Source organism: Macaca thibetana, chromosome 16 (assembly GCF_024542745.1).
Source record: "Macaca thibetana thibetana isolate TM-01 chromosome 16, ASM2454274v1, whole genome shotgun sequence".
NCBI lineage: Eukaryota > Metazoa > Chordata > Mammalia > Primates > Cercopithecidae > Macaca > Macaca thibetana.
This window is the reverse complement of record NC_065593.1, coordinates 63876721-63889372: the sequence shown is the minus strand read 5'-3', so window position 1 is coordinate 63889372 and position 12652 is coordinate 63876721. Positions and strand designations below refer to the sequence as shown.

General features: G+C 54.5%; 3 protein-coding genes across 4 annotated transcripts in view; 2 read left to right on the top strand and 1 right to left on the bottom strand.

Annotated features, from left to right (window-relative positions):
* UBALD2 (UBA like domain containing 2) overlaps positions 1–12652 on the top strand; it is a 468792-nt gene that overhangs the window by 23073 nt on the left and 433067 nt on the right. The gene's annotated exons all lie outside the window — the stretch shown is intronic.
* LOC126939213 (CST complex subunit TEN1) overlaps positions 1–12652 on the top strand; it is a 224897-nt gene that overhangs the window by 55629 nt on the left and 156616 nt on the right. The gene's annotated exons all lie outside the window — the stretch shown is intronic.
* On the bottom strand, positions 24–10950 carry WBP2 (WW domain binding protein 2). Of its 2 annotated transcripts, XM_050764428.1 has the most exons (8): positions 10826–10950; positions 6863–6971; positions 4271–4406; positions 3216–3308; positions 2109–2243; positions 1808–1930; positions 1223–1299; positions 24–1102 (listed from the first exon to the last, which is right to left on the bottom strand). In XM_050764428.1, the coding sequence occupies exons 1-8, from the start codon at positions 10882–10884 to the stop codon at positions 1049–1051; spliced, it is 786 nt and encodes a 261-aa protein (XP_050620385.1). In that variant the 5' UTR covers positions 10885–10950; the 3' UTR covers positions 24–1048. The 2 variants fall into 2 exon arrangements, with proteins under 2 accessions (XP_050620385.1, XP_050620386.1); XM_050764429.1 differs by lacking the exon at positions 2109–2243.

Here is a 12652-nt window from a genome sequence, read left to right as displayed (position 1 = left end):
ACCACACGCAGAGCCAGAAAGGGTCCAGTTATTTATTTTTACTATTTCACATTTTCAGCAAACAAATCAAGGTGCAAACAGGGTTTATTTCACATTAATATATTAACTGGATTTTTTGTCAATAAATAGGGAATTCTCTTTAGATAACCATCTCCTCACTTCATGGCCAGTCCAGGAACAAACAAGAGCGAATGTTAGCGCGTCCAGGGGCACGAAGCTTAAGGGGAAGAAGCAGGCTGGGGGGCTAGTGGCAGGTCCCGGCCGGCATGAAGGGTCAGCGGCCCTTGTTTCCGGCCCCACCCAGCAGCCCAAAAGTGGACAGACATGCATTCTCTGGTTCCAGTCAGGAAGCTCCTTCTAGAGGGAAGTGAGAGGTGAGGGAAAGCAAATTCCAGAAACACCAGCGAAAGGCAGAAGCACTTCCTCCCAGCCTCGGCGGCCCTGCCCCGACGCCACCCAAGCCCTGGAAGCTCATTTTACAGCTTCAAAAGTCACACGGGGTGGCAACAGCATGACTCAGGATAAGGAAGGGAAGGACAGTGGCAGGGCTGCAGCTGGACCCTGGCTGAGTGGAATGCAGACACGGTGGCCTTCTGAGACCAGCATAGACCAGCGGAGGGAATGTGAGCAGGGCCTGGCAGGGCCGGGGAAGACACCTGGCTGGTCTGAAGTGGCTCATGAGGCTGAGTGTAGCAGTGGCTGCCAGACTGAGGGAGCTGGACTGCGGTGGAGGAGGTGGCCAGAGAGTCCCTTCGAGGGGAGAAGCTGAGAGTGAAACAGGAACAGGGGATGCCCCGTGCTCCCAGGAGAGCCCCAGACAGTGAGTGAGGCACACTGGGCAGCGTTGTGGGCTCTGGGCTGGCATGGAAGCTGGGCGGCACCTCTCCTGAGGCCGGGGGCCCTAATGTCCCACAATGCTAGTTCCTGGTAATTGTTTATGATCAGACCTGGAGGGAGAACAAGGCGCCCCCTCCCCCAGCCCCAGTGCAGCCCCAATGGGAGGGGTAGGGTACAGAGATAAGGGTGGGAGGCAGGGAGGCAGGAGGGCCTACTGGGTCTTCTTATCTTCCGGTGGGTAGTAGGGAGGTGGTGGCGGCTGGCTCTAAAGAAGGGAGAAAGGGAAAATTCGCGTTAGAAGGTTTAAAACATGGCGCAGTCTTCCCCCTGTGGCTCCCAGCATCTGTGGCTGCGGGGCTGCACTGGCACTGCCATGCTCTCTCACCGTGGGCATGTAGACGTTGTGAGGGTTGCCTGGGTTGTAGTAGGCGCTGGCGGCTGCTTCTGCGGCCTTGGCTTCGGCTGTGAGAGCAAACACACCCAGTGTCAGTGACAAGTTCTCATCCCCCTGAGCTTAGCCCAGAGACCCTGGGCCCCCATGGCTCGGGGCAGCTGGTGCTGGGGGTCCAGTTCCGCCAATAACAGCAGCAGGTGAGGCTTCCTGAGCATAGGCCACGTGCTGGCATGGTCCTTTCCAGGCCCATCGCATGTCTCACCTCATCTAATCCTTGAGCCAACCCCCCAGGTGCCACCGTGACCGACCAACTGAGTGTAGATGAGAGGATGAGAGGACTGAGGCACACAGGGTGACATTCCCTGCCCAGGCCATGTGGGTAGCTAAGGGATGGGGGTGGGGCCAGAATCTAGCTCCGCACCACCAGGCCACGGCCCTGCTGGGCCCCTGGGGTAGTCCAGGGGTCATCCATCATCTGCGGCTCTCAGCAGTCTCTGGCCATTCTGAGGCTCTCTGTGCAACCTTGGGGAGGAGAGGGCTGGTCCCGAAGGGCTGCCAGCACCCAAAGGCCCTCACCTGCAGGAGTGGAGGGGACATCGGGGCCGCTGACCGGAGGTTCCATGGGCCCAGGATAGGGCGGTGGTGGGGGCTGCACGTATCCCATGGCCCCGTCCATCATGGGGGGTCCTGGATAGAACTCTGCTCGGCAAGAGAGCAACAGGGACCCGGTGAGCACCCGGCTGCGGCCCCCTCTGAGGGGGGCCTCTCCAGATCCTGTTAGTCCTGAAGCAGCTCAAGGAATGAAGCCTCCCTGGCCTGGGGGAGCCTGGATAGGCGGGCTCATGAGGGGAGGGTGGGCAGCAAAGGACACACTCACCAGGCGGGGGCGGTGGATAGGGGTAGCCAGGAGGGCAGGGGTACATTCCATTGGCGACTGGCGGGGGATAGACATAGGCCCCGCTGGGCATGTAAGAGTAGCCATAGGCTCCATTGGGGGCTTCACCTCTGGAGGCTACAAGTACAAGGGGAAAGAGAAATGAGTGTGGCCTGCCTTGGGGCGGGGAGAGGGCGGTCCCACTGCCTGCAGAGGGGAGCTATTGGGGCCCAGGATTGTGCCCAGCAGACATGCTCTGTCCACCCCACTCCACTCTCCACCCACACTCGGGGCTGCCTTGGTCAGGGATGGGGTGATGAGAGAGGACAGGAGAGGTCAGAGCCAGGGGAAGGCAAGGGAGGTCAAGGACAAGGGTGGAGGGTGGACGGAGGCCAGGAGGGAGGCTCAGGGCTGGGGTAGGAGTGAGCTGGCGGAGGATGTCTGCTGGGCCCATCCCTCGGTCATTTTCTTTTTTTTTTTTTTTTTTTTTTTTTTTTTTTTTTTGAGACGGAGTCTCGCTCTGTCACCCAGACTGGAGTGCAGTGGCGCGATCTCGGCTCACTGCAAGCTCCGCCTCCCGGGTTCACGCCATTCTCCTGCCTCAGCCTCCGGAGTAGCTGGGACTACAGGCACCCGCCACCACGCCCGGCTAATTTCTTTTTGTATTTTTAGTAGAGACGGGGTTTCACCGTGTTAGCCAGGATGGTCTCGATCTCCTGACCTCGTGATCCGCCTGCCTCGGCCTCCCAAAGTGCTGGGATTACAGGCTTGAGCCACCGCGCCCGGCCAATTTTCAATGGCTGCAAAACCGCAGTTTAATGGTTGGTTTGGTGTTTGTTTTATGAGGCCATAGTAAAGTGTCCTTGAGTCCAAACAGCTTTGTCAAAACGTGATCCACCTGCTCCAGGCAGGGAAACGCAGCCTCTGAGGTACAGGACAGAGCTCACGCCAATGACAGCTTTCCTTCCCAACTCCTAGGCCTGCTCAGCCTAGTGCCCAGACACTTACCTCTTGAATGTTTAAAAAAGCAAAACAAAAAGGAAGCAAACTCAAACCAAACCCCTACATGTTCAGTGTGTCCTCAGCCCCTAATCTTCGGAGCCTGGATACCTTGAGATGCCACCTGGAGCATCCGCTGTCCAAACTCAATGGCGCCCCCTGCCGTGAAAGTCAACTTGTAGGAAGCAGAGCCTTCCCAGCCACCTGAGAGGGGAAGGACAGCGAATAAACACCACAGAAAAAGAAAACCGATGCCCCAAGAGATGGCTGTTTTCCTCTCCAGGGCTTCATCCGACGCCCGGGAGGCTTGCGGGAAGCTAGGCCTGCACTGTGATGGGGACTTCCCAGTGCCATGGTTTCCAGCCTGCTGCCTGCATAGGAGCCGGCACTGCAGCCCGGCCAGGCCCTGCTACACTCGCTTCCCCCTTTGGAACAAGGGCCTCTCTTTCCTGAAACAAGCCTGTCCTCCCACCACTGGCCCAATATGTACACAGGTGCCAAGGCCACCTTGGTGTGGTTTTAGAGCTAACATCAAGGTTTCTTTCCACCCCCAGTCAAGCACTCGGCAGCTGCACAGGCACAAGCCCACTCGACAACAACCGACCCTGAAATTCAGAGCAGACCTCTCATCCTAAGGGGGTCCAAGGACAGACTCCAGCCCTTCTAGCTTGGCTTCTGCCCAAAGAGGGACCAAGAGCGCTCAATAGCAAGGGCGGGCCTGGCTGCCTGTCAAGGGGAAGGCAAGTTCAGTGCAGAGGCCTCTGGGGCCTGCCAAAAAGCCAGCCCCAAAGCAGGGTGACTCTGGCTTCCAGAGGCAGTTGCCTCTTCCTGGCTCTCATGAAAAGGCCCCTCTCAAGAACTGATGCAGCTCCTTCCTGAGTCTAAAATTTGTATGCACTCGCCAAGGCTCACTAAGCATCCTGACTCAGTCCACAAGCTTCTGCAGACTTCACGCTCTGAAAAGCTGACCTGAGCTGCCGTCTTTAATGCCAGCATTTTCCCCAGCTCTTGGCAATCAAACCCCACCAGCTGGCAGCCCAGAGCTGGGAAGAGGTCATGGCTAGGGCGATAAGGGTCTGAAGGGGACACCCCCAGGGCGGCAGTCAGAGGCTCCCAGGGCACCTCCCTGGAAGCCCCATCCGTGTCCCTGTGTTCCCATCACCTACCTCCCGCTTCCGCCTTCACTGTTCCCTTGATGTAGTTTGCACCAAATACGGGCTGCTTGATCTCACAGTCTTTCATGAGATAAAACGGCATCATGAAGGACTGCATGGCATCCTTGCCCTTGGACAGAAAGATGACCTGCAGGGAGAGAGGGTGAGGCCATCAGCACCGGAAGCACCGCCCACGCTGCCATGCTTCCCACCTGTTTCCTGGGAGTGACGAGTCTGCTCTCAGTGCCAGGGTCCAGCAGCCCCACGGCGCTCTCTGTGCCAGACACTCCTGGAGAGAGCTGTGGAAAGGGGAAGGGCTCACTGCGGCCTGGAGAGGCCAAGCTCACGTACATGGGAGAAAAACGTACTGGTCACAGACAGTATCTATGAGCAGGGCAGACTGCTCTGTCACTGACATGGTGGTGGGGAGGTGGTGGCGGTGGTGCCTAAGTGAAGGGGCCTACGAAGGAGGAAGGACAGGCAGAAGCAAGGGGAGGACAAGCAGAGGCAAGGCAGGGACGGGTTCCTGAAAGGGGGGGGTCTCCAGCCTGAGCTCCAGAACCGAGCATGATGGTGCAGTGGTCGCTAGTTACCATTGAGGCGGACTATAAACAGTAACAAGAGCTCTCCTGGAGCCTGTGCCTGGAGAACGCCCTGGGTTTTCTTTTTTCCTTTTTTTTAAATTTTATTTATTTATTTTTTGAGACGGAGTCTTGCTCTGTCACCCAGGCTGGAGTGCAGTGGTGCAATCTTGGCTCACTGCAAGCTCTGCCTCCCGGGTTCATGCCATTCTCCTGCCTCAGCCTCCCGAGCAGCTGGGACTACAGGCATCTGCCACTATGCCCGGCTAATTTTTTGTATTTTTAGTAGAGACGGGGTTTCCCTGTGTTAACCAGGATGGTCTCGATCTCCTGATCTCGTGATCTGCCTGCCTTGGCCTCCCAAAGTGCTGGAATTACAGGGATGAGCCACCGCACCCAGCCTTTTTATTTTTTTGAGACGGAGTCTCACTCTGTAACCCAGACTGGAGTACAGTGGACCAATCTTGGCTCACTGCAGCCTCCGCCTCCCGGGTTCAAGTGATTCTTTCACCTCAGCCTCCCGAGTAGCTGGGATTACGGGTGTGCGCCACCACGCCTGGCCAATTTTTGTATTTTTAGTAGAGACAGGCTTTTGCCATGTTGGCCAGGCTGGTCTCGAATTCCTGACCTCAGGTGATCCACCAGCTTTGGCCTCCCAAAGTGCTGGGATTACAGGCGTGAGCCACCAGGACTGGCCAGGCCCGGGTTTTAAATCCATGACTTTAATCTGTGACTGAAGATGCCAACTTCAGCCTCCAGAGATGGGGTTTTGAGGCTCCGCTGTCTTTGCTAAGTCATGAGATTAAAACTTGAAAATGTGCTCCTCTTCTTCCAGCTGTCTTTGGGTCTAAGTCTTTTTTTTTTTTTTTTTTTTTTTGAGACGGAGTCTCGTTCTGTCGCCCAGACTGGAGTGCGGTGGCGCGATCTCAGCTCACTGCAAGCTCCGCCTCCTGGGTTCACGCCATTCTCCTGCCTCAGCCTCCCAAGTAGCTGGGACTACAGGCGCCCACCACTATACCCGGCTAATTTTTTGTACTTTTAGTAGAGACAGGGTTTCACCATGTTAGCTAGGATGGTCTCGATCTCCTGACCTCGTGATCCGCCCACCTCGGCCTCTCAAAGTGCTGGGATTACAGGTGTGAGCCACCGTGCCCGGCTTTTGTTTTTTTGAGGCAGGGTCTCACTCTGTTGCCCAGGCTGGAGTGCAGTGGCATGATCCCAGCTCACTGCAGCCTCAACCTCTCCCGGCTCCAGTTACTATCCACCTCAGCCTCTTGGGTAGCTGGGACTACAGGCATGTGACACCACACCCAGCTTATGTTTGTATTTTTTGTAAAGATGGGGTTTCGCCATGTTACGCAGGCTGGTCTCGAAATCCTGAGCTCAAGTGGTCCACCTGCCTTGGCCTCCCAAAGTGCTGGGATTACAGGCATAAGCCACTGCACCAGCCTGTCTTTAAGTCTAAGCCTTAAGTGGCTACAAGCAGCAATTTTCCAACAACATCCATTTGTATTTCTCAAGCTCTCAGAGTCCACGTGGGTAACTCTCAGGCAAGGCCCATTCTGCAGCCTGGCATTTGTCATTCTGTGGGGTAGTATTGGGCTCTCTGCCCAGTCCAGAGGCTGTGCCACGCAACTGTGCCCTGTTTACCAGATTTCTCACCCTGGATGTGCACAGGGCTTCATGGGCTACTCTCACAGAAAACAAAATGTTAATAATAATAGTCTCTGGCCTCCAGGCCCAAGTCATGCCAGCGCTGCATCCAACTCTATAGAGGTTTTGCAGCAGCGGCTCTGGAATTTACATGGGTTCACTGCCCAGTGGTCAGGTCAGTTACACAAAAAGCCTGGTGGTTCTGGAATCCAGGAGCATGTGACGGAGAAACAGGCAGAGTGAGGCACTAACATTCACCAGGGTTCAGAGGCCACTTGACTCATGAGGCTGAGGCGGACCCGAGACTAAGACTCACGTCACCTCCAACAGCAACAAGCCTCTCAACCAACTGTCCTGCTGGGCAACTCACCCGGTAAGGGGTAAGGTAGACGGTGCCTTTCTTGGTCCCTTTGAAGGCTTCTGGCACGTTCTTCATGTCATTGAATGTGAGTTCCACATGATCATAGGACATTAGGATGCTGTGATGAGAAAAGAGGAAAAGCCTTGATGAGACAGTATGGAGATGCGATGTCACCCAGACACTGGGCCTTTCTCCCAAGCAGCTGCCCGGCACATCAGCTCTCATAACCTCTCAACAGTACTGCATTAAAACCATTCATAGGGCCGGGCACGGTGGCTCACACCTGTATCCCAGCACTTTGGGAGGCCGAGGCAGGTGGATCACAAGGTCAAGAGTTTGAGAACAGCCTGGCCAACACGGTGAAACCCCATCTCTACTAAAAATACCAAAACATTAGTCGTGGCGGGCCCCCGTAATCCCAGCTACTCAGGAGGCTGAGGAGGGAGAATTGCTTGAACCCAGGAGGCGGAAGTTGCAGTGAGCCAAGATGGCACCATTGCACTCCAGCCTGGACAACAAGAGAGAAGCTCCAGCCGGGCACGGTGGCTCATGCCTGTAATCCCAGCACTTTGAGAGGCTGAAGCGGGCGGATCACCTGAGGTCAGGAGTTCAAGACCAGCCTGACCAACATGGAGAAACCCTGTCTGTACTAAAAAAGTACAAAATTAGCTGGGCGTGGTGGTGGGCGTCTGTAATCCCAGCTATTAGGGAGGCCGAGGCAGGAGAATCGCTTGAACCCGGGAGGCAGAGGTTGCGGTGAGCTGAGATCGTGCCATTGCACTCCAGCCTGGGCAACAAGAGCGAAACTCCATCTCAAAAAAAAAAGAGAGAGAGAGAGAAGCTCTGTCTCAAAAACAAATAAATTAATAAAGCCATTCATAGGGCTAGGAGCGGTGGCCCACACCTGTAATCCAAGCACTTTGGGAGGCTGAGGCCGGTGGATCGCTTGAGCCCAGGAGTTTGAGACCAGCCTGGGTAACGTGGCGAGACCCCGTCTCTACAAAAAAACTAAAAACCACCACCACCACCAACAAAAAACCCCATTAATGCAGCCATGGAAGAAACGAGCACGTTGGGGTTCTGTAAAATTTCCCAAACCCCGCTTACACAGCCCCCAAATGATCAACGTGGTAGCAGAGTTACAGGGCTCTAGAGAGGCCGCCATCCCTCAAGTAGGTGAGGTGATCTGGCTTAACTTTTCTATTCTCTTTTAAGTCCTTTTGACAGATGCTCTGTTTTTGCTGGTTTGTTTTTCAACCCTAACATATAAACATATCTAAGAGATGACTGTACAGATCACAATAGGACCTCCTTCAAGGTTCTTTCAAACCTGGGTTCTTCAGCTGGGTTTGCAGGAAAGTCCATGAAGCCCTTGAGATGATCATGTACGTCATATGTGCATTTTTCTGAGCGGAGAGTCCACAGCTTCCATCATTCTCAAAGGAGTTCACGACTTGAAGAGTAACGTTCACTAGTTTAATTATCATTTTTTTTTCTTTTTTATGAGACGGAGTTTCACTCTTGTTGCCCAGGCTGGAGTGCTGCGGCATGATCTCGGCTTACTGCAACCTCTACCTCCTGGGTTCAAGCAATTCTCCTGCCTCAGCCTCCCACATAGCTGGGGTTACAGGCATGCGTCACCACGCCCGGCTGATTTTTTGTATTTAGTAGAGACGGAGTTTCACCATGTTGGTCAGGTGGGTTTCAAACTCCTGACCTCAAGTGATCTACCTACCTCGGCCACCCAAAGTGCTAGGATTACAGGCATGAGCCACCATGCTCAGCCTAATTATCAAATTTTGAACACTGGACTTATACTTCAATTGTTACAGACACAACTTATTCAGACAGGAGGCTGAAGCACTTTCTAAAACAAGGCACACCTTACTTAGCAGGACTGAGCCCTAAGCCAGGTAGAAGGCCCAGCAGGATAGATACATTCTTGTCTCAGGAAGTTCCACAGAGACAGAAAGAAAAACAGTCCCCAGAGATGTTGCCAAATGGCATGAAAAGCTGGCCAGGCCTGGGAACTGACTCACACACAGAGATGCAACAAGACAGTGTGAGGTGTCTCTGATCAAATGATAAAAAGGTTCACACGGTTCTGTTTGTCTTCTGCCTCCCCCCAGATATCACAACTTTCTCAGACTGGGGAAAGGTAAGTGGGAAACAACTGGTCTAAGAAAAGAGAAGTGGTCGGGCACAGTGACTCATTCCTGTAATCCCAATACTTTTGGAGGCCAAGGAGGGCGGATCACGAGGTCAGGAGTTCGAGACCAGCCTGGCCAACATGGTGAACTCCTGTTTCTAGTAAAAATACAAAAAATTAGCTGGGTGTAGTGGCAAGTGCCTGTAATCCCAGTTACCGGGGAGGCTGAGGCAGGATAATTGCTTGAACCCAGGAGGCGGTGAACTGAGTGAACTGAGATGGTGAACTGCAGTGAACTGAGATCGTGCCACTGCACTCCAGCCTGGGTGACAGAGCAAGCCTCCATCTCAAAAAAAAAAAGAGAAGTACCGCTCAGAGAAAAGAAGGAATTACCCATCAGACTCTGAGTAGGTAAGATAGAGGGAAAGTGAGCCTGCTGGGTCACTCTAGGCATTTTCCTCTGACTCATCATAACATTCCCAAGTCACAGGGCAACTGGATGCTGGCCTTAGCTGGGTACAGGGCTCTGACTCCACAATGTCTCCTTTGGGGACTCAGGTGCCTCATAAGCTCCTTCTGCCTTCAAGAGGCAATTCAGGGTCGGCATAGTTCAACCCAGAGCTGGCTGGTCTGATTTTCAATACCCACGGAACAAAAGGAGAGAGAGGCCATTCAGGGCTTCTCTTGGCAGAGACTGGAGGAGAGACAGGATGCAATGAGCAAGGGGTGGGGAGGGTGGAGTGGAAAGAACCTTGAATTAGGAGACCTGTGCCTTCGGAGGAGACTCAAACCAACAGGCATTCAAGAGAGAGGCAAGGGGCCGGGCGCGGTGGCTCAAGCCTGTAATCCCAGCACTTTGGGAGGCCGAGGCGGGCGGATCACAAGGTCAGGAGATCGAGACCACAGTGAAACCCCGTCTCTACTAAAAATACAAAAAATTAGCCGGGCGCGGTGGCGGGCGCCTGTAGTCCCAGCTACTCAGGAGGCTGAGGCAGGAGAATGGCGGGAACCCGGGAGGCGGAGCTTGCAGTGAGCCGAGATCGCGCCACTGCACTCCAGCCTGGGCAACAGCGTGAGACTCCGTCTCAAAAAAAAAAAAAAAAAAAAAAAAAAAAAAAAAGAGAGAGGCAAGGGAATGACTTTACGGATCCACACAGTGCCAGGAACTGTCAGACATCTGACAAACGTCATCTGTTTAATTTCACTCCTGGGACCTCAGTTTCTTACCTGGAACCTGAACAGTTCTGGAACATACTGGAAGCCTGTATGCTGGTGGTTAATCCTATTAACTTTGGAGTCAAGACTCCTTTCCTGGAATTCCATCTCTGTTACTTACAGAGTTGCAATCTCGAGCAAGTTACTTAACCTTTCTGCCCCCCACTTTCCCTACCTGTGAAACGTGGACAGTAGTAGATTGTACTGCACAGAATTTATTAAATAAGGTAGAAAAGGCGCAGAGCCTGACACGTAGTAACGTTGTAGACATCCAATAAGTGACAATTATTTTTGTTTGGGGCTCCTCCCAGTTACTGAAGTCAAAACTCTGGGAACGGGTTCAAGAATCACCCCTAGGCCCCACCGGTCGCCCCATGCCAGGTCCCCAAGCAGACGTCCCACTCCCACCTCCCAGCTGATCACAACCTCCCGGGCCCTCCCCCACGGCCCACCCACCTTCCTCCAACCCCGCCCCCAGCCATTCCCCCCCAACCATACTCCATCAATGCTCCCCCTTCAGGGGCTTATTCCCCACCGCCAATCGCCCACCCCCCACTCCCTCGACACCCGAACTTTGGTCCTCTAGGATCCTTCCGCAGTGTTTTCACCTCTCGGTGTTGTTGACGATCACTCCGCCGCCCTCCGAGTGATTCTTGTTGAGCGCCATAGTCTCTCCGACAGGGGTCCCGAGACTCAAAACGCAGTGAGCTTGCGCCCCTCTTCGCCCCGCCCCTAGTGGCGTCTTCTTATTAGAGTCAGCCAGTCACAGCTCGAGCGCGGAGGCTGGCCCAACCACCTGACCCGAACGTCACGTGGTAATAGTTTACTCCCTCCCCCCAGTTCCGCCTGCGTAACAAACAAGATGAAGACTACAATTCCCAGCAGGCAACGCTCCCGCAGCCTCGGCCTCTCCCTGGGCTGGAGGAAGGATGCATTCTGGAACTTGTAGTCTCCTGGCTCATAGGCCGAAATTGGCTCCACAATTTACATAACCAATCGGCTTGTGCCATCTCCACCCCGCCTCTTCAGCCGGACGGAAATAAACAGTTCGGCTGCTGTCAGGGGCGCGAGCCTGGGGACCCCGGCCGAGCGTTAAGGGAAGTTCCGCTGGCCGAATGCGACCTGGACATGGCGTGGGAGGGCCGAGCAGTCCCCTGGTGGATGGGCAGCCTTCGTTCACTCAGCAGACGTGTATGGGGCGCTTGTGTGACTCCGGGGCGTTTAGCTGAGCCCGAGACCCCGGCTCTTGGGGACGCGGTGGGCTGGCGGCGTCGGATCACCCAGCCACCCATCTCACCACCCCAAGCCCTGAGCCCGGGGGGCGGGGAGAGTCCCGCCTGGGGAGGGGAGGCTGTGTGCCCCGCCTGGCTCCCACCACTTTCGCAGGCCGGCCGGGCGCCCCTTGCAGCCTCCTCGCCGGCCTCGCGGTGGCGCCGATCCCTCCGGAGCGCCCAGCGGGGTCCCGGCCGGAAGACTGAAGGCTGAGTGAGACTGGGCACGGCGCGAGACTGGCAGCCTGATAACTAGGACTTACAAAATAAGACTGACTCATGCCAGCTCGTGACCCAGCCCTGGGCGTCCTCCACGGGGCAGCTGTCATTCCCTAACCGCCCCCCACCAAACCCCTGCACCTCCGAGCTGAATCCATGAGGTGGAGAGAGGGGGCTGCACTCCCCCACTTGGTGGTGCAGGGGTTAATCTTAAGGATTAATTCGTTAAGATTAATTAATCTTAAAGATTAACTCGTTAATCTTAAGGAATTAGAGTTTGCTTTTCAGTAGACAGCTGCTTTCCTGACCGTGGTGGTCAACCTCTAGATCCACCTGTTCGACTTCGCTTAGCAGGGAGGTCTCCTATGTGAAGAAATAAAGCTGCCTCACTAGAAAAGATCAGGAAACAGCAGCGTTCTGTGAGGTCCGGTGCAATACCAGGTTGGACCTTGCAGGACAAGTACAGTGGATTAAGGATGGTCATAATGAAATCTGCCCCAATGGTTAGATGTATTTTGGGGTCTGCAATCTCTGCCGTCTTTAAAAAGAATTAAGTCGGCCGGGCGCGGTGGCTCACGCCTGTAATCCCAGCACTTTGGGAGGCCGAGGCGGGTGGATCGTGAGGTCAGAAGATTGAGACCATCCTGGCTAACACGGTGAAACCCCGTCTCTACTAAAAAATACAAAAAATTAGCCGGGCGTGGTGGCGGGCGCCTGTAGTCCCAGCTACTCCGGAGGCTGAGGCAGGAGAATGGCGTGAACCCAGGAGGCGGAGCTTGCAGTGATCCGGGATTGCGCCACTGCACTCCAGCCTAGGCAACAGAGTGAGACTCCGTCTCAAAAAAAAAAAAAAAAAAGTCAGACTATGTGCTGATATGGAAAGATTGTCAAGGGTTATTAAGCACAGAATGCTGTATACATATAGTTCTATTTGTATTAAAAAAT

Coding starts and splice junctions, on each gene's coding strand:
- WBP2 (XM_050764428.1), bottom strand. CDS start 10,884: ATGGCGCTCAACAAGAATCACTCGGAGGGCGGCGGAGTGATCGTCAAC. Junction 2,244..3,215: donor GCTCCAGGTGGCATCTCAAG/GTATCCAGGCTC, acceptor TTGTACTTGTAG/CCTCCAGAGGTGAAGCCCCC. Junction 1,300..1,807: donor TGTCCCCTCCACTCCTGCAG/GTGAGGGCCTTT, acceptor TTGCTCTCACAG/CCGAAGCCAAGGCCGCAGAA.